We start from the raw sequence: 23,739 nt of genomic DNA, 5'->3' as shown, positions 1-23,739 counted from the left end.
GGCTGACAGACTGAAACAGGACTCCTGATCCCCCATCTAATACACTCTGGGCTTTGTGAGGCCTTTTGGGAGCCAAACACATTTCTGCTTGTGTGTTGTTGGTATTTAGGGTCACCAACTTGCCCGAGAGAGTAAAATATTTTTTGTTGTGTGTGTGTGTGCGTGTATACATACGTGTGCGATAACCACTAATGGCCGCACTGTGCATGTTGATCCATTTGAGTCTTTGCACATGGAACAGGGGCCACTGCCCCCAAATCAAGCTACTCCACACACTCCACTGGAAAAAAACCCACTAGCGAGATTAATATAGCATTAGTCAATTTCATTTAGTCTGACAGAGGCCTGCCTTTAAAGCTCTTTTGTTCTATTTTTTTTTTATAAGAAATTTATTGGTATTTCAACACAAAGCAAACAAAGCAAATACATACATACTACAAAAAGTACATATAAACTACAAAATACAAAAAACAAACAAAAGAAACACATACATTACCTGACAACCCACCTACCACAGGAACACACCAATTTAATTATTATAACCTTATTTCAAATCTTACTTAGGGGACTTCCTCACGTCCTCTCTTCTGCGTTCAGTACAATTTTACTGTAGTAACTTTGTAACTACTTTAACTCTTATTTTACAATTATTCTTAATCCTAATCTAACATCTTATCTCTATCAGCTTATTCATAACCATAATACAAAGCATAAAAAGAAATCACAATCTTAACTTGTTCTAGACCCCCCCATCTGTTTGTGTTACACATACTGCATTTTATCACCCATCTCCAAAGAAACGTTCAATCTGCCTCTTTGCTCCCTTACTACACGTGCTTGATAAATGCAATTACTTCTGTTTACACCATCTCAATCCTCTCTGCGTTTTCTGTTTCTCATTGCCCTGGCTCAGATATAAAGGGAAGCCAAGAGTTCTCATTCCCCTCCTTTGTACCTGAGAAGTAAGGATAAGAGCTGTTAAGACTGTGGAATATTTGGTGCTTATTTCTGTTTCTAGACAAGGGTTTCCCATAGTGCTCAATATTGACCCCCTGAGGTCTATGGGACTGTGCAGGGAGTGAATAAAGACCTAGGGACTGAAAGGGGGTTGAAATAAAAAAAAAAGAAGTTTACGCGGTACGGCGTGAAAAATGTAATTAGGTACTATGAGCTTCAGAAATAAAGGGCATTCACAGGTACTGAATTTTTGCCAGTGAAGAACATCTGTATTTAATAAGACGATTCCACAATACAACAGTACCCTTATTTTTTACGATTCCTAGTTATGGTAACTGATGATGAATAAATGTTGATTGTACATGGATTTTTCTTGACTATTTTACTATTTCATTTTAAAGGCTACTCAGTTTTGTTTCTCTGCTCCTTTGGCAAAATCAAAGCGATGCTAGCTTGTAGCTCCATTTGTAGCAAAAACTTTAAATAATAAATTTAATCACTGACTGAATAACCCGTACTTTTAATACAGCTGACATTATAGTTTAATGCAAAAGCAAATGTAATGCATTCCCCCCCCCCAAAGTAAATTTTCTGGAATAATTGCCTCTCTGAGTCAGAGATTAGTGTTTAGGATTGTCACCTTAGCTTTATGGAATTGCGTATTGAATTATGGGCAAGGAAACAATCACACACACACATACACCCATCACAACTGATATGTTAATTCAGAATTGTTGATCCCATTCACACCTGAAGACAGAATTTTATCTGTTTTGAAAATGAACTTCTCTTGCTGTAAACCGTAATAATAGTAATAATAGTAAATTATTATTACTATTATTATTAAGATATGAAAGAATTTGGACAAAATAAAAAAATTCCTTCCAGTAGCACCAACTAAGTTGGTTCTTGGTATGAGCTTTCGTGTGCATGCACACTTCTTCAGATACACTGAAACAGAAGTCACCAGACCCTTATATATAGTGAGAGAGTGGGGAGGGGTATTACTCAGAAGGAAGTGGGAATGGGTGATTGGCTGATAGGTGTGGAAAACCTGTTGACAACTGTTAACGACTGCAATTGGTCTTACAGGGAAAAGCAAGGGGTGAGATGGCTAAAAATAGCTTTGTCATGTATAATGAGATAAGAATCCAATGTCTTTGTTCAGACCAGGTCTCTCCATGGTTTTAAGTTTGGTAATGAGTTGCAATTCAGCAACTTCTCTTTCCAGTCTATTTCTGAAATTCCTTTGTAGTAAGACAGCTACTTTGAGATCTTGTATAGAATGTCCTGGGAGACTGAAGTGTTCTCCTACTGGTTTCTCTATCTTGTGATTCCTGATATCAGATTTATGTCTATTTATCGCCGAAGAATTGATGCTTTTGAATTATGGTGCTGGTGAAGACTCTTGAGAGTCCCATGGACTGCAGAAAGATCAAACTTATCCAACCTTAAAGAAATCAGCCCTGAGTGCTCACTGGAAGGGCAGCTCCTGAAGTTGAGGCTCCAGTACTTTGGCCACCTCATGAGAAGAGAAGACTCCCTGGAAAAGACCCTGATGTTGGGAAAGATGGAGGGCACAAGGAGAAGAGGACGACAGAGGATGAGATGGTTGGACAGTGTTCTGGAAGCGACTGGCATGAGTTTGGCCAAACTGCAGGAGGCAGTGGAGGATAGGGGTGCCTGGCGTGCTCTGGTCCATGGGGTCACGAAGAGTCGGACACGACTGAACGACTGAACAACAACAACATCCTTTGGCGTAGGGTTTGGCCTGTTTGTCCAATATAGAGAGCTGAAGGGCACTGTTGGCATTTATGTATAAGCTCATCAAGGGGTAAATGAACTCAGAAGTTTGAGAAGCCCTGATCTAGACCATCTCCCTGGCCTGGTGCAGATATTATGGGAAGCTGTGGTTTTCCATGATGAAGGCATGCCCCAAACCCTTCCAGCCTTCTGTTTTCATGGTTTCCTATTACATCTGGAACAAGCCTCTGAAGAGCTGGATGAGGTGGCTGTGCCTGCCAAAGGCTATTGGCTATCCACCCAACAACTGAAACGAACAGTACAAACAGCTAGTCTTGCCTCAAAAGCCGGCAGGCCTCAACCATATGGCCAGCACTATAAAAACTGCCCATTAAAAGAATAAAATTATTCACAGGGGAATAGGCAGTGCCATTCAACAAGCAATAACGCATACGGGCGATCATGATCAGATACTGCATGCAAAGCTATGCTCTTAAACAATGAGAATGAACTGTGCATGTGAATCAATTCGAATAAAATATCGGGGGGAGGGGCAGGTAAGCCCCGCCCCTCATAATCGATCACAAGGCACAATGCACACGCACCATTTGAATGCCAATGCCCCTCAACTATTTTATTGGGGGGGGAGGGAGAGAGAGACCCTAGGATAGGGGCAGGCAACCTAAGGCCCAGGGTCCGGATGCGGCCCAATCACCTTCTCAATCCAGCCCGTGGGCAGTCCAGGAATCAGTGTGTTTTTACATGAGTAGAATGTGTCCTTTTATTTAAAATGCATCTCTGGGTTATTTGTGGGGCATAGGAATTCATTCACCCCCCCCCCCAATATAGTCTGGCCCACCACATGGTCTGAGGGACGGTGGACCGGCCCATGGCTGGAAAAGGTTGCTGACCCCCTGGGGAGCCAGCCAGCTCCTATGAATTGTGACTTGTGCGTCAAGCTTGTGCGAGGATCTGTAAACGCAATGGAAAGGAAGATGTTCAAAAGCTGGGCAAAGGAGTGTGAGACACACTGCTTGCTTGCCTGGGATGTTCCTTGGCACAGATGTAGACATCAGGGGGGTTGGGGGGGCCGTCCCCCGATATTTTAAACAAGGGGGCCGCCCCCCCAAAAGATCTGCGGTGATCCTTAAAAAGACGTGCCACGATGGAGATGCATGGCCCTACCACGTCCTTTTGAGGATTGCCAGCATCTTCGCCCTGCGCATCCTTTTCACAAGGTAAGGCAGGTGGGGGTGGGCCGAGTTGCCCTGACCAGACGGGGGGGGGGGCATTGTACGTGTGACATCATGCACATGGGCACAGCTCGGCGCGCCTGGTACACATGCATCTCCCCCTCTCTGTCTCCCTATGTACAACCTTTCCCTTCAACCACCCACCCCACATCAATCAGGCATCAAAGTACCAATCATTTGCTAGCAGCTCCTTGCAAGTGCTGGCCTGAGGTGAGTGGGGCTGTATGAGAGCTGCTACTCCAGAGAAACAGATGTGAAACTGCAGGAGCAATTAATTAAGTGATAGCCCCATCTTCTTTAATAGGCCTGTTTGCAGTTTAAAAGCATTCTGGAATAAGCGATAATTACTTGATTGATGGTAATTTCTCCTGCTAAGGGATGCTAGGATATGGTACCCTGAAGAATATCAGCTAAGTAAATGGTTGCCAGCCTGAGCTATGGCTATCATGCACATTAGGTTATTTGTCTGGGCTTATTAGCTGTCGTTACATTTTTTTTTAAAAAAAAAAATGTCCAAAGTGGCTATGAAAGCACTGACGGAAAAGAGTGCCATAGAAAGAACATTGGCATAGGAATAGAAGAGAAAGGAGCCCTGATGTAATGGGATGCTGCTATGACCTCATATGACCTTCAAGAGGCCACACGCCAGGTAAGAAATCGAATCAATCAATCAATCAATCAATCGTATGTGTGAAAGATTCTATTTGAGCAGGCATTTTAAGCCTAGCCGAATTCCAAAGGATGCCTTACACTGTGTGAGAGAATAGGCTATCTTAAGACCTGTACAATGTGCGTTTTTATTATCACGGCAACTACCAAACTTGGAGATTCTTCCTTATCAGCTAAGGTATAAGCAGGGAAATGCTCTGTGGACATTTTTAGGGAACATGACACCTGGTCTGTCGTTTAAAAGACAGGTTGTATTATTTTATTGTTTTTACTCATTATTTTAAGGCTACCAGGCAGAGTTGCTACAAGTTCACTGGCACCGGAGCAAGCTTTGTCAAACAGAGAGTGTAATGATTGTATCACAAATATTTGATGGTGTTACAATTTTATTGCTTAACTGCCAAAAAATTAAAAAAAATTGGTGTGTGTGTGTGATTTGTGTTTTCTTTGGCTTAACTGTAAAAATGTATTTGTGTGTGTGTGTGTGTTCCATCATGGCTAATGCCTAAAAACAATAAAATGAGCTGAAGTTTGAAATTCTCATAATGTTATATAATAATATATAATGCAAACAATATGTATCCTCACCTCTCTTTGTGGTGAATGCAAGTGAAGTGACTTGTCTGAGTCTGTATTTATGTGTTTCCATCCGTTTTAACCATTGCAACGACCCTGTGTATTTATGTGGGCATGCATGCCCTTTTCCTGATTAAACTAACTAACTAACTAACTAACTAACTAACTAACTAACTAACTAACTTAAAAGTGAAAAATCACTATTAGAGTTGGAAACTAAAAGCTAATGGTGAAGGGAGCCTTTCTAGGAGGTGGAGCTCTGCTATAGTAAAAAGATGCAAACTTTATTCATATATACCTGGAGGGAAGAGGCACATTTATCCCTGACCCCAAGGTCACGCAACAATTTGAGCCCCTCTTGTGATGAGTGTGAACTTCTGTAGCAAGGAGCCTTTTGAATCCATGGCAGCTCCCTGCGTGACTAGGTACCCTAGAAGACAAGGTCACGCTTTAAAGATCAAGACCCCTGCCTTAAATTGTTCCCAGTAACTAGTGAGGTGAGGTTGCTGCGAAACTGGAACTTCCAGGTGAGTATGTCCTAGACCAGCTGTAGCTTCTGAGCATGTTTTAAATACAGTCGCATTTAGAGCATGTTGCAGTAACCTAACCTAAGGTCCGTATAGTTAAAGCTATGGGTTTTCCCAGTAGTGATGTATGGACGTGAGAGCTGGACCACAAAGAAGGCTGATCGCCGAAGAATTGATGCTTTTGAATGATGGTGCTGGAGGAGACTCTTGAGAGTCCCATGGACTGCAAGAAGATCAAACCTATCCATTCTGAAGGAAATCAGCCCTGAATGCTCACTGGAAGGACAGATCCTGAAGCTGAGGCTCCAATACTTTGGCCACCTCATGAGAAGAGAAGACTCCCCAGAAAAGACCCTGGTGTTGGGAAAGATGGAGGGCACAAGGAGAAGGGGACAACAGAGGACGAGATCATTGGACAGTGTCATCGAAGCTACCAACATGAGTCTGACCAAGCTGCGGGAGGCAGGAGTGCCTGGCGTGATCTGGTCCATGGGGTCACAAAGAGTCGGACACGACTAAATGACTAAACAACAAAGGCAGGCATGTCCAAAGTCCGTTTTGGGGGCCTAATCCAGCCCCTGTGGCAGTTTATTTCCTGGGGTAAAATCCTAAAAAAGGGTCAACAACTTCAGTCAACCCTTTGGGTCAGCCCTCACAGCCCTTCAGCACTTCATCAAATCTGGCCCCCTTTGAAAAAAGTTTGGACACCACTGACCTAAGACATATGTTCGTATGTTACCAATACATGAGTAAACAAAGACAGACCAGTGCCATTTGCGTCTTCCAGGTTACAGAATGATCAACTGCCGAGAGGTTGGAGAGACAGTGAAGCAGAGGGCCCAGTTCAAAATAAGATTTGTGCACATAGTCGAATCTTATGTCAACACTGGCAACGTCATAGTGTCTCCCAGCGCACTTGAGAGCAGCAGAGTAATGATGGGGATTCACGACAGGTTTATGGCACCCAGAGCTCTGATCTCCATCAGAGTTGAATGGCCACAGGACTCCAGGAAGGGGGGAATGGCTGGAAGTGGGCTGCTGCCATCGCTGCCCACAGGATCTGCCATCTGGGGTGTTTGCCTCACTCTCTCTAATGGCAGGACTGCCCTTGCATTGACGTATGTTCAGGTAAGGGCAGCCAGATGTTTCAAATCAAGCAGTTTCTGCACTTCAAGGAGTTCCAAAGCAGGGAACTGACCCGGGGGCAGGTAGCTTAGCTCTTTGCCTTGTTTCGCCTTTCCTACTACATACTTGGGCAGATTTAGATAGGATGGGATGGGAAATGGCAATGTAGCTATGAGAGCCAGTGTGGTGTAGTGGTTAAGAGCGGTGGACTCATAATCTGGTGAACCGGGTTCGTGTCTCCTCGCCTCCACATGCAGCTGCTGGGTGACCTTGGGCTAGTCACACTTCTCTGAAGTCTCTCAGCCTCACTCCTGACAATTAAGTCCAGTTGCAGACGACTCTGGGATTGCGGCACTCATCTCGCTTTACAGGTCGAGGGAGCCGGCGTTTGTCCGCAGACAGTTTTTCTGGGTCATGTGGCCAGCATGACTAAGCCGCTTGGAGGCTTAAAATACAAAGCTTTGGCCTAAAGTTACTTGAACACACATATCTAGTTTTATATTTTTTTTCAGAGTTTTGGCACATCCACATCATAGTGTAGTATGATAAGTGTATTGGGAATTGTAGCTCCATGAGAGGTAAACTACAGTTCCCACGATTCTTTGGGCAATGTCATTATCCTTTAAATATACAGTGGAGGGGCTGAATTTACAAAATCTGTGGCAAACCCAATACAAGGCAAGCAGGAAGGTCTTTGGTTTAGCCCTGCCTAGCTTAATTTGATTTATAATCTTCCCAACAATTATATATATATAGGTTTGGGAAGCCTTTCTTCCAACCATTCCTCTCTTTCCATAAGTCTTTTCATAATGAACTATCCTAATGTCAGCCCATGTCAGTGGTTGACTTTGGCCCAGTCTCGATTTCCAGGTTCTTTCTCTTCTGCCTCTTGCCAAAGATGTGGCATAATCTCTTTTGCTGGAAGCAACTTAAAATTGGCATAATATTAGTTAGAGCAAGCTTGTTCCTCCCTATCAATAGCATCTAATCAGCATCCTTACCTGAAAGGTAATCTCTGCTGATCTCCCGTTGGCCATCACACAGCTTCTAGGAATAATGGGCGCTTTGTTTATTCAATGTTACAGCTGATACAGGAAGGTCAGATCCCCCCCTGGGCCCCCTCCCTCCTTGTCCTTGGCTGCAGCAGCAAAGCAAGCAATGTCCAGGTATCTGCGAAGATACGGCCCATGCCACCCCCACAGTTCCCAGTACGGACCCATGGACAATACCCTTGCAGGGAAAACAAGAGCAGATGATGTACATCACAGAAGGAAGCACCAGGTTTCCAAAATAGTGTCACTCCTGTTATTGAGGCATCTGTTGCAGAGCCCATTTTTCCAGCTTCTTGTGGAACAGGAGAGAGGCATGAGCTTTTCGGCCCTGCTGCTCAGAGCCAGGTAAATGGCTCCCTGAGGTTTATTACAAATGCACTAATGTTTCTCTTCTTTGATGCTTTTGAATTATGGTGCTGGAGGAGACTCTTGAGAGTCCCATGGACCGCAAGAAGATCAAACCTTTCCATTCTGAAGGAAATCAGCCCTGAGTGCTCACTGGAAGGACAGATCCTGAAGCTGAGGCTCCAATACTTTGGCCACCTCATGAGAAGAGAAGACTCCCTTGAAAAGACCCTGATGTTGGGAAAGATGGAGGGCACAAGGAGAAAGGGACAGCAGAGGACGAGATGGTTGGGCAGTGTTCTCGAAGCGACTAACATGGGTTTGACCAAACTGCAAGAGGCAGTGGAAGACAGGCGTGCCTGGCGTGCTCTGGTCCATGGGATCACGAAGAGTCGGACACGACTGAACGGCTAAACAACAACCACCTTCCTCCTCAAATTATCATTTTTCTCCTCAGAGGACGAGATGGTTTGACAGTGCTCTCGAAGCGACTAACATGGGTTTGACCAAACTGCGGGAGGCAGTGGAAGACAGGAGTGCCTGGCGTGCTCTGGTCTGTGGGGTCACGAAGAGTTGGACACAACTAAACGACTAAACAGGGACGTCTTAGCCATTGAGGCTACTGGCGCAAGGTGCCACGGCATCAGGAGGGCACTTGCGCCCTCCAGCCCCGCCGGCAGCGCTGCTCTTGCCCACCTCATCTTGGGTTGCGGACGCGGGGAGGCTGTCAACAAGCCTCCCATCGGCGCTGCAGCTAGGGCTCCCTGGACGGCAGCGCCGCGCTGCCGCTTCAGCCGAGCAGGTGGAGGCGGAGGAGGAGCACAGCTAGCAGCGTCCCCACCCGCCCCTCCACGCCTTCCGGCTGCTTGCCGCGCCTGGCCCTGCCCGGCGGAGAGCAAGTTCGGCGTCCCCACCGCACTGCGCCCTCCGGCTTACTGCTGCACCTGGCCCTGCCCGGCGGAGTGCGAGGGGCGCCGGAGGGATCTTCGCGCCAGGGCGCCGGATTTACTTAAGACGGCCCTGCGACTAAACAACAACATTTCTCTTGCGTTTCTCCCCCACCCCAACCATTCTGCATCAATTTATGAGGGGGGGAAATTGCACCCACAAATTCTGAAAGAGGAGAGCATTTTGTGTGTGTGAGAGAGAGAGAAATTCTCATGCTGGGTTGTTACTGTGCTTGTTTCACTTTCAAGGTGTCTAAGGGTATTTCATAGAATCATAGGATTGTAGAGATGGGAGGGAACTTGAGGGTCATAACCCCCTGCAGTGAAGGAATCTCAACACACAGCCCCCCCCCTTCCTATTTGAAACTACACCGGACTCTACTTCGCTTTGCAAATGTGCTAGCAGTTTTTTTCGGTACACCACCATGAGTACCCTTAAAATTAAAAATCCACAGATCATCTCTCTCTAGCAGTCTGTAGTCTGCATTTCCTTAAAAAATAATAATCCTACAATGATCTCAGCCGGGCTTTCATGCCAGCACCAGAAGTTGCAGAAGAGGTCTACCGTGCTCCCCGATAACGAAAAACAAAAACGGGGAGCACGCCACTCTCAAGTGCTCAGCAGCCAGCTCCCCTGGATTCTTGTTTCAATCAAAGTTCAGGGAAAGACATCCTGAGGTGTCTCCTCCCATGAGACTTTTTTTTTTCAGATGAGGAAGTGCAGGCACCTGGGGAGACTGCAGAGCATTACAGCAAATGTTTTATGGGAAGAAAAGCATGCACACATTGCCCACAGGTAAAGCCCTCCCCACACCTGCTGGAGTTATAAAGAATTTCTAAAGTGCTCTTTAGAAAGAGGCCGAAAAATGAAATACTGTATTTTTCTGCGTATAAGACTTTATTTCCCCCCCCTAAATTTTTGAAGTTTAAAATAAGGCGTCGTCTCATACACAGATAGTGCAGAGTGCATTTTCATAATTTTGGGTTTACAGAGGGGTCGTCTTATACATGGGGGCGTCTTATACATGGAAAATACGGTATCTCTCGGGGGAACAAAGCTTCCAGGAAACTGGGCTGCCAGTACCAACACTTTCTGTTCATCTGGCCTACACAGCCTTATCTCCTCATCAGGACAAAAAAGGGGGGGAGTTGTGGGGGTCTTCCTTGTTTCCTCAAGAGATCTAAAATTATGATAATAGTTCTACCGAGATCTCGGAGAATCCTGAAGTAGAGCCATCATGGCCAGGGAAAATGTTGGAAGAGTCAGGGGTAAGCAGATGAGTTTCAAGAAGATTTGGAAGTGTGGTGTCAAATATTGCTTGTTAGCATCTGCCACCAGTAGGCTTGAGAGTTGTGCTGTTATATAGAAGAGAAGAAGAAGAGTTTGGATTTGATATCCCGCTTTATCACTACCCGAAGGAGTCTCAAAGCGGCTCACATTCTCCTTTCCCTTCCTCCCCCACAACAAACACTCTGTGAGGTGAGTGGGGCTGAGAGACTTCAGAGAAGTGTGACCAGCCCAAGGTCACCCAGCAGCTGCATGTGGAGGAGCAGAGACACAAACCCGGTTCACCAGATTACGAGTCTACCGCTCTTAACCACTACACCACACTGGCTCTATATACAGGTGGGTAGCCGTGTTGGTCTGCCATATTGGTCTGCACACGAAAGCTCATACCAAGAACAAACTCAGTTGGTCTCTAAGGTGCTACTGGAAAGAATTTTCTATTTTGTTTTGGCTCTATATAGTGTTGCTATATAGTGTTGCTGCTCCCAGTTCGCACAACTCTGGATGCAGTTATATAAAACTTCCCAAAGACCAAACATAAAAATAAGACATTTATATTCCACCAAGTGTCCGTTTCTTTAAATACAGCCTTTACATAATGTATGCTATACCGAAATTATATTCAAGTACAATACAGGATGTCTCAAAGCCAAAGTTCCATCCAAACATTCCTTCGTTCGATAAAGGGAAAAGCATCTCTACAAGTATACTTGTTGCTAAAGGATAAACTACAGTCCGGGGGGGGGGGGGGCTGGACTGTCCAATCCCTGGGAGTGTTGTAGCTTTGCTCTCAATCACTCAAACAGGCTTGGAAGCTGTGTGAAATCCTAAGCAGGACTCCAGCAACGAGATCACCGGATGCAAATGTCTGTTTCAAATGTCTTCTTCCAGTCGGCCTGCAATGGACTGATATGACAGCAAAACACATACTCAAATAGAAAAGTTAGCTCCATGAAATTGAAAAGGCACTCTGTTCCACTGTGGTTTGAGTGATTGAGAGCAAAGCTACAACACTCCTGGGGTGTGGTCCATTCCCCCCGGTATGTGGATTATCCTTTAGCAACAAGTAGCAACAAGAGATTCTCCAGAAACTGTTTTCAGCAGCACAAATATTCATGTTTCCTATGTAATATCAGCATTCACTGAGACTTCCCCCTCACAGCTGCGGGCTTGCTAGAGAGATGTGTACGTCTGGCCATTTGCAAAATGCTTTTGTTTCACCACTGAGTACTGAGTAGCCATTTTTGTTTAAAACTATTAAATTATTAAGTTTAAATTATTAAATTTAATAATTAAAATTATTAAAGTTAATAATTAAAATTATTAAATTATTAAGGGACACGGGTGGCGCTGTGGGTTAAACCACAGAGCCTAGGGCTTGCCGATCAGAAGGTCGGCGGTTCGAATCCCTGCGACGGGGTGAGCTCCCATTGTTCGGTCCCTGTTCCTGCCCACCTAGCAGTTCGAAAGCACATCAAAGTGCAAGTAGATAAATAGGTACCACTCCAGCGGGAAGGTAAACGGTGTTTCCGTGCACTGCTCTGGTTCGCCAGAAGTGGCTTAGTCATGTTGGCCACACGACCTGGAAGCTGTACGTCGGCTCCATCGGCCAATAAAGCGAGATGAGCGCCGCAACCCCAGAGTTATCCGCGACTGGACCTAATGGTCCTTTATAGTTTATAGTTTATAGTTTTACCTTTATAGTTGCATTGGATGCTGGGTGTAACACATCTGGTGCAATTTGGCACAGAAACCACCTAGATAATTATCGCCGATGTGAACCTTTGAATCGGGGACTTCCGGGCTCAGAGTCTTAGCTACTATTGTACATCAACTGTTCTACAAACTTTCACGACAGATCAGTCTTTTTTCATATTGTTTCCCCTCATTTATTCTCATAATCTTACCGGCACTTCCATTGATGCAGCAGTTCCAACAACTTGTCACATTCTGTTACATTCAGTGTTTAATAGGCCAAAACCTATAGCGTCACAACTACTTTTCATTCAGTTTTTTTCCTTTACATAATTTATTAATGAGGAGCATAATATTTTTCTACAACACAAACTATGACAGGGACGAGGCTTTGTCTGCAACTACCCTCGGCAAAGGCTTTAAAGGGACACGACTCGCGAGTTCCATAAGAAATTTCTGTTTTAAGAGAAGACAATATCCATGTATGTATGGCTTTGTGTGGACAAATGTTTGCAAATTCGTTTTGCGTGGTTCCAAAAAAAAAAAAAACCACTACTGAGCAATAATAGATTTTTCGTCTACGCTTTCACAGTGTTCACAGTAATTTCCCTAAGTTAGTGTCAGGGACTGGGCAGAGGAGGAATGGTGGAGACCGCCTCCCCATCCTGATCCTTCCAGGGAAGAGGAAGAGGAAGAAAGTATAGATTTACCACAGTGGTTTGAGGGAGGTGACAGCTCAGAGGCAGATGAAGGGGGAAAGTTGAGAAATAATGGGAGAGAAGGAGAAGGAGGCAGGACCAGGGCAGCAGCTGGCTGACACAGTGTCATTAGAAAGCACTCCAGACCCCCCATCTCTGAGAACCCGGCAAGCCTTAAAATTAGGAGAGCAAAGAGCACAAAGACAGAGGGCACCAAGCAGCACCCATAGCAGTGATGAATGAGGAAGTGGGAGAGACAGGGGCGGGGTGGAGATTCACTCGGGACAATGCCACTATCCAAGAGGCTGGGTTCTATAGCCTCTCTCTGTAAATATTGAAATAAAAAGGGATGGTAAGAAACTTTCCTGGGCAACCAGCCGGAAGCTGCTGACAGCATCCTGACAGTTAGGGCTGCAACCCTGTTGTCCCTACATGGGTAGAAAAGGAAAGAGAGACACCCCACACCAAAGTAGTAGAATCCTTTGGTCTCCTACCAGGCCAACCCCATGCAGCTGGGCACGGCAATGAACATGTGCATTCATTTCTAACTTCCTCTGAACTGCGTTCAGTGGCTCATTCTTCCTCAGATGCTGTGTTGGACTCCTTTCCTGCTTCTACCAGGGGACACATCTTTGTAGTGGGGATTCTGAGGGAGAAGAAGCTGCCAGATACAAGACCTCGCCTTGGAGAGCACAGGGAGGTTGCAATACTGCATGCCTAACAGCTCAATGGCCAGCAGAGACGTAATGTGGTGAGGAAGGGAGAGTTATACCATTTTTATGGGGTGCCTTAGCATCTTCCAAGATGGCCTGCCTTGTCATTGGGAGCCAGTGCGGTGTAGTGGTTAAGAGCGGTAGTCTTGTAATCTGGTGAACCGGGTTCGCGTCCCCGCTTCTCCACATGCAGCTGCTGGGTGACTTTGGGCTAGTCACACTTCTCTGAAGTCTCTCAGCCCCACTCACCTCACAGAGTGTTTGTTGTGGGGGAGGAAGGGAAAGGAGAATGTTAGCCGCTTTGAGACTCCTTCGGGTAGTGATAACGCAGGATATCAAATCCAAACTCTTCTTCTTCTTCTTCATTCTGAAAATGGACTTACCATGTGAGTGCTGCAATCATTACTTGAAAAACATGACGATGAGAACCCATGCTAGGTCTTTGTACCTTTTATTATCCCAAAGTCTCAAAGTTGAGAGTTGCTAACTCAACTATAAATATACCTCTACGCCATTCTTGGTCATTCCAGTGGACCAACAGTGGGCTCAGGATCACAGCGGAGATATCATTTCCTGTAGCTGGATCCTGACACCTGGTAATCATTGACAGACCTGTGTCCACATGTTCATCCAATCTGTTGGGGGAGGGGGTAACCTTTATACTCATTTGCATCACAGCATCTTATGGTAGATTGCTTGTGAAGTACTACTTTATTTTAGACTGGAGATAGACCATTATTTTTCAAGAGCTGAAAGTAATCTGAGAGAAGCTTCATTTCTTATAGTATTACTTTTGTTCTATTGTTGACATGGATCAAGCAGGTCTTTGAAGCAATACCTAAACTTGCAAGACATGTTTCAGTAGAGGAAAAAAGAAGGGTCAGGGGACATATTGTGGGCAGTGCTCCCTCTTAACATGATCAACTCTGAAATATTGTCTGTCTCCAGTTTTAGACAAACTGAGTATTACTGATCACCATGTTTTAGGGAAGCTGGGGGAGAGGTGTGGCATGCTTCCTACTACTACACAGAGGAGCATAGTCAAGTCAGCTTCTCAGGCTGCTGCGCCACCAGCACAGAAGGAAGTCAGGCCCACCAAGAGAGACAGGGAAGAAGAGCAGGGAGCTGGATTCCTATGAGTCTTCTCTAAATGAGAGGTGAACTCAGCATCTTAAAGACAAATATGTAGCAATCCTTCACTCCGGACAGTTCAAGAGAAGATTTCTTGGTTGCGCTGGAAGACTCCATTATTTAAGTGGCAGAAGAATGAGTTAGTTTAGCTCATCTGGAAGGCACATGAAGACCAATGACCATTGCCTATGGAGTTCACCAGGAGTTCTTTCTATTGCAACAAAGGACTTTAGAATGGATACACATGACAATTGTTGGTGTATTTTGTCAAATTCTTTGTGGTGTTTTGTAGATCCATCCATTCTATTCTTCAATGCATAATCACCAACAGCAATGGAGGTTCTGGTTTCTGAAAGGAGTCAACCATTTGGTTTCTTAAGTGTTCCTACATCATCCCCTTGCAAATCCTGATAGTGGGATTCTTAAACTCACCGCAGGCCACGATGTACTCTGCAACTGTTAGAAACTCCAAAGGCAGCTTTTCCATTGCTTTGAAAGATGCCTTCATTTAGAATAAGGGCTTCCTCTGCATGTATGTACATGGCTACCCTCTGTGCTGCTGATGGGACACGAAGCATAATAAGATCTGTTTCTTTCTTGGGGGGACAATTCTCTTGTAAAGAACCAATGTTGGCTGCAACCCGAATTGCACTGAAGTCATCAGCAGAGTTTTCCTGTATTCTAATGGAACTAGATTGCATGCAGAAGGGAGGATGGGTAACCCTGATATTTTCAGACGTGGGTTTTCATTTGAAAATAAATGAAGAAATGGAAAGCATCAGATTGCCTCCAGCGGAGACTGCTACTCTAACTCTGCTTTTCCGTCTTTGCAAACCAAAGGTGATATTTGAGAAAACTTGGTTCTTTCATTTCATAACTTAAGTGCATTGAGCAATTTCTTAAATACAGTTCACTCAGAAAATAAAGTTATTTTTTGCTGTACAGAACTTTCCTGTCATTAGGGATAAACCTGATGCAATATTAGGTGAGCTTGTATCTTGTATATAAATGCACACGTCCTTACATGAACACACTCAAACACCTCGACACACATGCTTGCCAGGCACCAAGAGCTCACAGCTTTCTAAATTGATAGCTACATGAACAAACTATGAACGTTCCCGCCCCCCCCATACATTTTTGGCAGTGTCAAAAATGCCTCCCATTTCAATTATTTTCTGTCACTCGTTGCAAAATAAAATAAAATAAGTACGATCATTTATTAGTGTAAATTGCTCTCACTCTCACATGCCCAGATCTAATTGACTTCATTCTGATGTCATCCTGTTCAATGTGTGATTCTGATGGGGGGGGGTTCACTTACGTGATTAATCCAGGAAGGAGAAAGAAATAGCAATCAAGGAAGAATTGATAGCAATGCAGAAACCGCAGAAGGAACCATGTTGCCATTAAGGATTGCAAAATGTGCAAATTACTGAAAATTATCTAAGTTGTCGTCGTCCCCCCCCCGAAGGGTAGTCCACCCAAATGAGGAACTTTTGTTTCAACCCCAAAGTTTAAAGTGGGAAATATTGCTTGCCTATCTAGTCTAAGCCTAAAGTACTGCTTTTCAAGACAGTCTTAAATAAAACACGGGTGGGGTGGGGGGAGATAAGTTTTTTGTCTTCTTTCGTGCATTCCTTGACACTTCAACATTTAAAACTCAGTTTCAAAAAGGCGTTCCATAAACGGGTTAGCGAAAGGAGAACGGAGTTTTGAATTCTTCCTTCACAAATGTTCCATGATTTCCGCTGAATTTTTCAAATGGGAAATGAAGCTAGCAACTTCAAAATCCTTTCCTCTTCTTCTCTCCAGGTGGCACCTGAGGCGAGCCCAGCCCTGCGTCTGTCCAGAGCCTCAAATGTCTCAAGATGTGAAGTAGGAGCTCTGCATGGAGTACAGGTGGTCAATGGGGTTTCCCACTCTGGACTGCAAGGGCCCAGGTTCCACAGTTGTTAAGAAACAGTCGCCCAGGTTGCTGAGGGAGGTGTCGTCACTGTCCATCTCACACAAAAGGTGCTCAGAACCTTCAGAACAGAGAAAAAAGATTTGTTCCACTCAGGCAACAATCCACTCACACAACAATGAAATGAACGGGAGCGGCGTTCGGGTGCAGAGTCGAGCTCCTGCGCCATTCTTTTTCATGGCGCTTGCGCGAGTGAACTTCTTTCAGAAGTGCCATCAGGATTTTGACTAAGCCACTCTCATGTGTTTGAGGTAGCTAAACAGACATACAATCTGAATCAAGGATCTAGACAAGGCATTGGCAAACTCCGGCCCTGCAGATGTTTGGGACTACAATTCCCATCATCCCTAGCAAACAGGACCAGTGGTCAGGGGTGATGGGAATTGTAGTCCCAAACATCTGCGGGGCCGGAGTTTGCCTGTGCCTGATCTAGACGGAAACCAGACACGTTTGAAATCTCAAGCTCCACTGGCTTAAGCATGGAAGCCCAAACGCAGCACAGATATTGTCTTAGAGGGCTAGTGGCCCTTGACATCCTAAATCCACGTTTTTAAGGGATTCCCCTTAGTCCGCCTGAGACGTTGCAATGGGACATACAGAAAGAAGCCGTTTCAAACTCTGACTCAATTTACAGCTCCCTCAAAATGTGAAATATGCAGGCCTTCCGGTCTTACCATAAGGGTGCATGTGGTCCCCCGGCATTTGTGGTGGAGTGAGCCCTTGCCGGAAGGGGTCTGAGCTGTAAACACTTTGATCAATGACCAATACTTGTTGTGGAGGTGGTTGCAAGGTGATGTAAGAGTTCATGATTCCTTCGAGGCCTGTGTTGTTGCCGCCACTGTTTGTCTGAGCTGGAAGACAATGGCAAACAAAATGCATGAGTTCATAAGATCACTCTCCCAATACCTTATTATTCCACTTATGTCAGAGAGATCTGGCTCTTATCTGTCTTCCATACTGGTGCCTTTTTCCTTAATGAACTTTTTTTCTTGGCTTTCCAGTCCCAGGAGGTGTGAACTCTTTCCCAGCTCCCCTGCTTTCAAAGCCAGACCCAACCAACCCATATACGACTTCTACTTTTCCCCCAGTCTCGGAATAAACGAGTTAAACCATCAGTCAACTCAAATATTTGAGCTGCTTAAAGAGTCACAGCCAGCCAGACCTACATATTATCAAGTTCGTGAAAAATATAACTATAAGCTCCTTTGGAACTGGGATGCCAAGTTCACTGTAAGACAGGACTCCTGTGATGGTGATGGTGATGATGATGATGATGATGATGATGACGACGACAACAACAACAACAAAACAACAACAACAACAACAACAACAACAACAACAACATTTAAACCTGCTCATCGGGCTGGCTTTCCCCAGCCACTCTGGGCAGCTTACAGCACATTAAAAATTGTAAAACATTAGACATTAAAAACTTCTGTAAACAGGGCTGCCTTCAGATGTCTTCTAAAAGACAGATAGTTGTTTATTTCCTTGACATCTGATGGGAGGGCTTTCCACAGGGCAGGTGCCACTACTGAGAAGGCCCTCTGTTGCACAGAATGGAAAATTTCCCCCCATGTGCAACCCCCCTCTCTTTCTCTCTTTCTCTCATTCTTTGACATGCAAAAGAACCTTCAACATGTTCAGCCTTAGAGTCAATCCAGAAAAGATGTTGAAAGATAAGTGACTGGATCTCAGAGTTGTTTTTCTTTTTAGTTCAATACATCTGAGGGGGTTTGGAGACATTGGTTTGGGAAACTCAGCTGCTTTTTGTCTCACAGAGGGAAGTGTACACACTTTAAAGGGGGTGACTAAGATCAGGAAAAGAACACAGGAAGGGTTTCCAACCACTGCTTTTCCAATCCCATGTCCCCTCACCCACTCTGTGGCTGCTAAGAGAGAGAGAGAGAGAGAGAGAGAGAGAGAGAGAGAGAGAGAGAGAGAGAGAGAGAGAGAGAATATGAATCTTCAGAAGACCCAGCCATGGATTTCCCAGTGCCTTGTTTTCATTAAACTAGATGTGTTCAGTGTTCAGGGTGGGAGGTGAATAGCATCATGCAAAAGAGGGACCATTGTGCTAGAAGAGTGACCTAACTGAGGAAAGAGTTGATATGCGAAACATGTTCAGCCCTGTATTATTAAGGGGAAATTGGGAAGCAAAGCTAAGGACTGAAAAAGCTATAGAGATTACAATGGAAAACCCACGACAATCTGAGGAGAGTTACAGGTAGGTAGCCGTGTCGGTCTGCCATAGTCAAAACAAAATTAAAAAAATTAAAAAAAAATTCCTTCCAGTAGCACCTTAGAGACCAACTAAGTTTGTTCTTGGCGCGAGCTTTCGTGTGCATGCACACTTCTTTAGATACACTGAAACAGAAGTCACCAGACCCTTATATTTAGTGAGAGAGTGAGGAGGGGTATTACTCAGAAGGGTGGTGGGAATGGGTGATTGGCTGATGGGTGTGGAAAACCTGTTGACGACTGTTAACGACTGCACTTGGTCTTACAGGAAAAAGCAAGGGGTCTCTCCATTACTGGCCACAACAACACCAAACATACCATCTCAGGACTATTTAATTGCTCATCTTCTAACATTGTGTATGCAATCAAATGCCAACAGTGTCCTTCAGCTCTCTATATTGGACAAACAGGCCAAACCCTACGCCAAAGGATAAATGGACATAAATCTGACATCAGGAATCACAAGACAGAGAAACCAGTAGGAGAACACTTCAATCTCCCAGGACATTCTGTACAAGATCTCAAAGTAGCTGTCTCATTATAAAAGAATTTCAGAAATAGACTGGAAAGAGAAGTGGCTGAATTGCAACTTATTACCAAACTTAAAACCATGGAGAGACCTGGTCTGAACAAAGACATTGGATTCTTATCTCATTATACATGACAAAGCTATCTTTAGCCATCTCACCCCTTGCTTTTTCCTGTAAGACCAACTGCAGTCGTTAACAGTCGTCAACAGGTTTTCCACACCTATCAGCCAATCACCCATTCCCACCACCCTTCTGAGTAATACCCCTCCTCACTCTCTCACTAAATATAAGGGTTTGGTGACTTCTGTTTCAGTGTATCTAAAGAAGTGTACATGCACATGAAAGCTCATATCAAGAACAAACTTAGTTGATCTCTAAGGTGCTACTGGAAGGAATTTTTTATTTTTTATTTTGTTTTGAATCTGAGGAGAGATTCCCAGGTAGGACACGGCAGCCAAGAAGTCCTAGGAGCCAAGGAGAAGTGAATCATAACTTCTCGGAATCAATAATGTCTAGTTTTTCAAGGCAACAGTGGCAAGCATGGTACCCAAGAACTGGGTGTTGAGGAAACCATGGGATAAGTCAAATCGATATTGTGGGGAGGACCATAGCTGTGCATGGCATGCTATTAAAGTCTCTGATGAAATTAAATCTTGCCCTTTGCAGAGGACTGGTTTACTGGCCCCCGAATGTTGTTGATGCCCTCCCTCCTACAGCGTGGCATATTCTGCCTTCTGGCTCAAGTAGGATGCAAAGAACCTGCGTTTGAAAGGAGGGGGACCAGGAAAGTATTCGGTCCTCCTGTCCAGCAGCTCCTGGTGCCTCCATGGAAAGAGAACCCACTTTCCATTTTCAGAATCCTGGCTGTAGGTGGTGGAGTTTAAAGGGAGAGGGAACAGGAAGGTCCCGTGACAGAAGGGGGTTAGGAGGCAGGCTTACCAGAAGTGAGCCTCTGTGTTGTTTGCAGATCTTGCTGCTGCTGCTGCTGTCGTCTTGCTAATTTCTTCATCTGTTACAAAAAGGGAGGAAAGGTTAGAACAAGCCAATATCCCCTCCTCTTCTTTTCTTAAATGGCGGGAAAGCATCCACAGGGTTAGCAGAAGCCAGATGCTGCTGTTGACAGTTCTTAAAATGGGCATCTTAAGATGGACGGAGAGAGAGCTCTGTCTGAGAGCTTCATCCAGCCTGTGCAGCTTAGTGCAACTATGCTAGATCAGACATCTCCAAACTAAGGCCCGCGGGCCGGATGCAGCCCACGCGAGCGAATTGTGTGGCCCCTGACGACCCCCGCCACCCGCTCTTACTGACGCGGCGCGGTTGCCCATCTCCGGGTGGGCGCAGCGCCGGAAATAGCTTGTGCCCATGTGCAAGCGTCATTTCCGGCACACTTTTGGGTCTGCGGAGGCCCGTGCGCACACGCACAAGCTATTTCCAGCACTGCGCCAACCCGGAAGTGTGCCAGAAATGACACTTGCGCACAAGCTGTTTCCGGCGCCACGCTGCACCAGAAGTGCACCAGAAAAAGCGAGTGCGCATGCGTATGGGTGCACACTCCCCCGCCCTCCGGCCCACCGCGCAATCAGCACCGGAGGAACCGGCCCAAGGCTGGGTAGGTTTGGGGACACCTGTACTAGATGGACCAATGGTCTATTAAACAGCTTCCCAAATCCAAAAATGCAGTCTGCAAGTTGCTTGTTCCTACTCCAAACTAGGACTACATTTCCTGTTTAGATAGCTAGCCCTCCTGTCTAAAAATGGATGAAAGGCCCCAGCGTCATTATGTAGTGAGTGATTCAAGTAGAAATGTTGTTACCTTAGCTCTTTGATTCTGGAACCAGACCTGAACAACTCGGACGCTCAGACCCGTCTCGGCTGCTAACGTTTCCCTTACCTTCATGAAATGTCAGAACAGCAGACATGATTATTTGCTTAAACAGAAGCAAAAGGATCAGCAAAATACTAAATGTGTAGGACTTTCAACACAAATTTCAACATTTTCATTAAAGGTGGGTTGTTGTTTTTTTCCCCCATTGCGGCACAAAATCTCAAAGTTTGCAGTTGCTCCCTGGATTTTTCACCAAAATTCAAAACCATAAGAATTGGAAGTTTTTGAGATTCGGCAGTCGGATTTCAAGCATGTGTCTCCAAACAGGGGAGCTGTGAAAACGCACGGAATACTCTTCACAGTTCTGATTAGTGTGCACCAGTGTGGTGTAGTGGTTAAGAGCAGTGGACTTGTAATCTGGTGAACCGGGTTCGTGTCTCCGCTCCTCCACATGCAGCTGCTGGGTGACCTTGGGCTAGTCACACTTCTCTGAAGTCTCTCAGCCCCACTCACCTCACAGAGTGTTTGTTGTGGGGGAGGAAGGGAAAGGAGAATGTGAGCCGCTTTGAGACTCCTTCGGGTAGTGATAAAGCGGGGTATCAAATCCAAACTCCTCCTCTTCTTCTTCTTCACCGAAAGTGATCACGGGGGTGAAGCAACTCCCCTAAGAGGAAAAGTTGCAGCATTTGGGACTTTTTGGTTTAGAGCAAAGGCAGGTGACAGGATAGATTTTTTTTTAAATTATGCATGGCATGGAGAAAGTGGGCGAAGAAAGGTTTTCCTTACTCTCTTGTAACACTAGGACTTGTGGACATCCAATGAAGCTGAATGTTGGAAGATGCAGGGCAGACAAAAGAAAGTCCTTCTTCACTCAATGAAGAAGAAGAAGAAGAGTTTGGATTTGATATCCTGCATTATCACTACCCGAAGGAGTCTCAAAGCGGCTAACAGTCTCCTTTCCCTTCCTCCCCCACAACAAACACTCTGAGAGGTGAGTGGGGCTGAGAGACTTCAAAGAAGTGTGACTAGCCCAAGGTCACCCAGCAGCTGCATGTGGAGGAGGGGAGACACGAACCCGATTCCCCAGATTACGAGACTACTGCTCTTAACCACTACACCACACTAGCTGAATAAACTATGGACTTCTCACCCACAAGAGGTAGCAATGGACACCAACTTGGATGATGAAGAGGAAGAGTTTGGATTTGATATCCCGCTTTATCACTACCCGAAGGAGTCTCAAAGCGGCTGACATTCTCCTTTCCCGTAATATTTGAAAAAGAGGGATTTGAGGAAGTCATGTTATCAAGGGAGAAAAGATATGATTATAAAAAGTTTATATGTGTGTTATTGTAGTCGGTTATGTATTTTTAACCTTGTTACTGTAAGTATATTTTAACTGTTTTGATTTGTTGAAAATGAATATATATATATATACTCGAAAAACTCAAAAAATTAGAATATTGTGGAAAGGTTCATTTCTTTCAGTAATTCAACTTAAAAGGTAAACTAATATATGAGAATGACTCATGACATGCAAAGCAAGATATGTCAAGCCTTTATTTGTTATAATTGTGATGATTATGGCGTACAGCTGATGAGAACCCCAAATTAATAATGTCATGAGTCTCATATATTAAACTCCAGTAGCTAATGAAAACAATTGCTTACATAAATGGACTTTTCAACGATATTCTAATTTTTCGAGTTTCACCTGTATATAAACATTCTCCTTTCCCTTCCCTCCCCACAACAAACACTGTGAGGTGAGTGGGGCTGAGAGACTTCAGAGAAGTGTGACTAGCCCAAGGTCACCCAGCAGCTGCATGTGGAGGAGCGGAGACGCGAACCCAGTTCACGCGATTTAGAGTCTACCACTCTTAACCACTACACCACACTGGCTTTAAAAGGGGGATTAGAGAAATGGCTATTAGCTACAATGACTATGTCCTATCCAGGGGCAGTATGCCTCTGAAGAGTAGCAGCTGGGGAACAGAAGTGGGCGAGGGCTTTCCACGGGCACGTCCCTGGCCATTGTGAGAACAGGACACAGGAATAGCTGGGCCTTTGGTTTGATCCAGCAGGGATCTAATGGTTTAATGTGGGATTATTATTTTTCTAAACAACCCACAACTCTTTAATTTTCCCCTGTAATGGTAAAAAAAAGGTAAAGGACCCCTGGACAGTCAAGTCCACTCAAAGGTGACTAGGGGGTTGCAGCGCTCATCTCACTTTCAGGCCGAGGGAGCCAGCATTTGCCAGCTTCCCGGGTCATGTGGCTAGCATATCTAAACCACTTATGGCGCAACGGGACACCGTGATGAAAACCAGAGTGCACGGAAACACCGTTTACCTTCCCGTCACAGCAGCAACTATTTATCTACTTGCACTGGTGTGATTTTGAACTGCTAGGTTGGCAGGAGCTGGGACAGAGCAACGGGAGCTCACCCCGTCATGG

The 23,739-nt window shown here is 45.1% G+C and overlaps 1 protein-coding gene across 1 annotated transcript in view; it reads right to left on the bottom strand.

Moving 5' to 3' along the window:
- Positions 1–16,554: 16,554 nt before the first annotated feature.
- The window catches only part of LMX1A (LIM homeobox transcription factor 1 alpha), a 72,375-nt gene continuing 65,190 nt past the window's right edge, over positions 16,555–23,739 (bottom strand). Inside the window, exons 6-9 of the mRNA XM_033151345.1 lie at positions 21,270–21,347; positions 20,396–20,465; positions 17,360–17,536; positions 16,555–16,746 (exon numbers count right to left, since the gene is read on the bottom strand). Coding sequence (XP_033007236.1) covers positions 16,586–16,746; positions 17,360–17,536; positions 20,396–20,465; positions 21,270–21,347 — 486 coding nt within the window. The 3' untranslated portion in view covers positions 16,555–16,585. The remainder of the gene's footprint in view (positions 16,747–17,359; positions 17,537–20,395; positions 20,466–21,269; positions 21,348–23,739) is intronic.

Source organism: Lacerta agilis, chromosome 6, assembly GCF_009819535.1.
Source record: "Lacerta agilis isolate rLacAgi1 chromosome 6, rLacAgi1.pri, whole genome shotgun sequence".
In the NCBI taxonomy this organism is placed as follows: domain Eukaryota; kingdom Metazoa; phylum Chordata; class Lepidosauria; order Squamata; family Lacertidae; genus Lacerta; species Lacerta agilis.
Note: the sequence above shows the minus strand (reverse complement) of the source record. Positions and strands in the feature narration are given on the sequence as shown.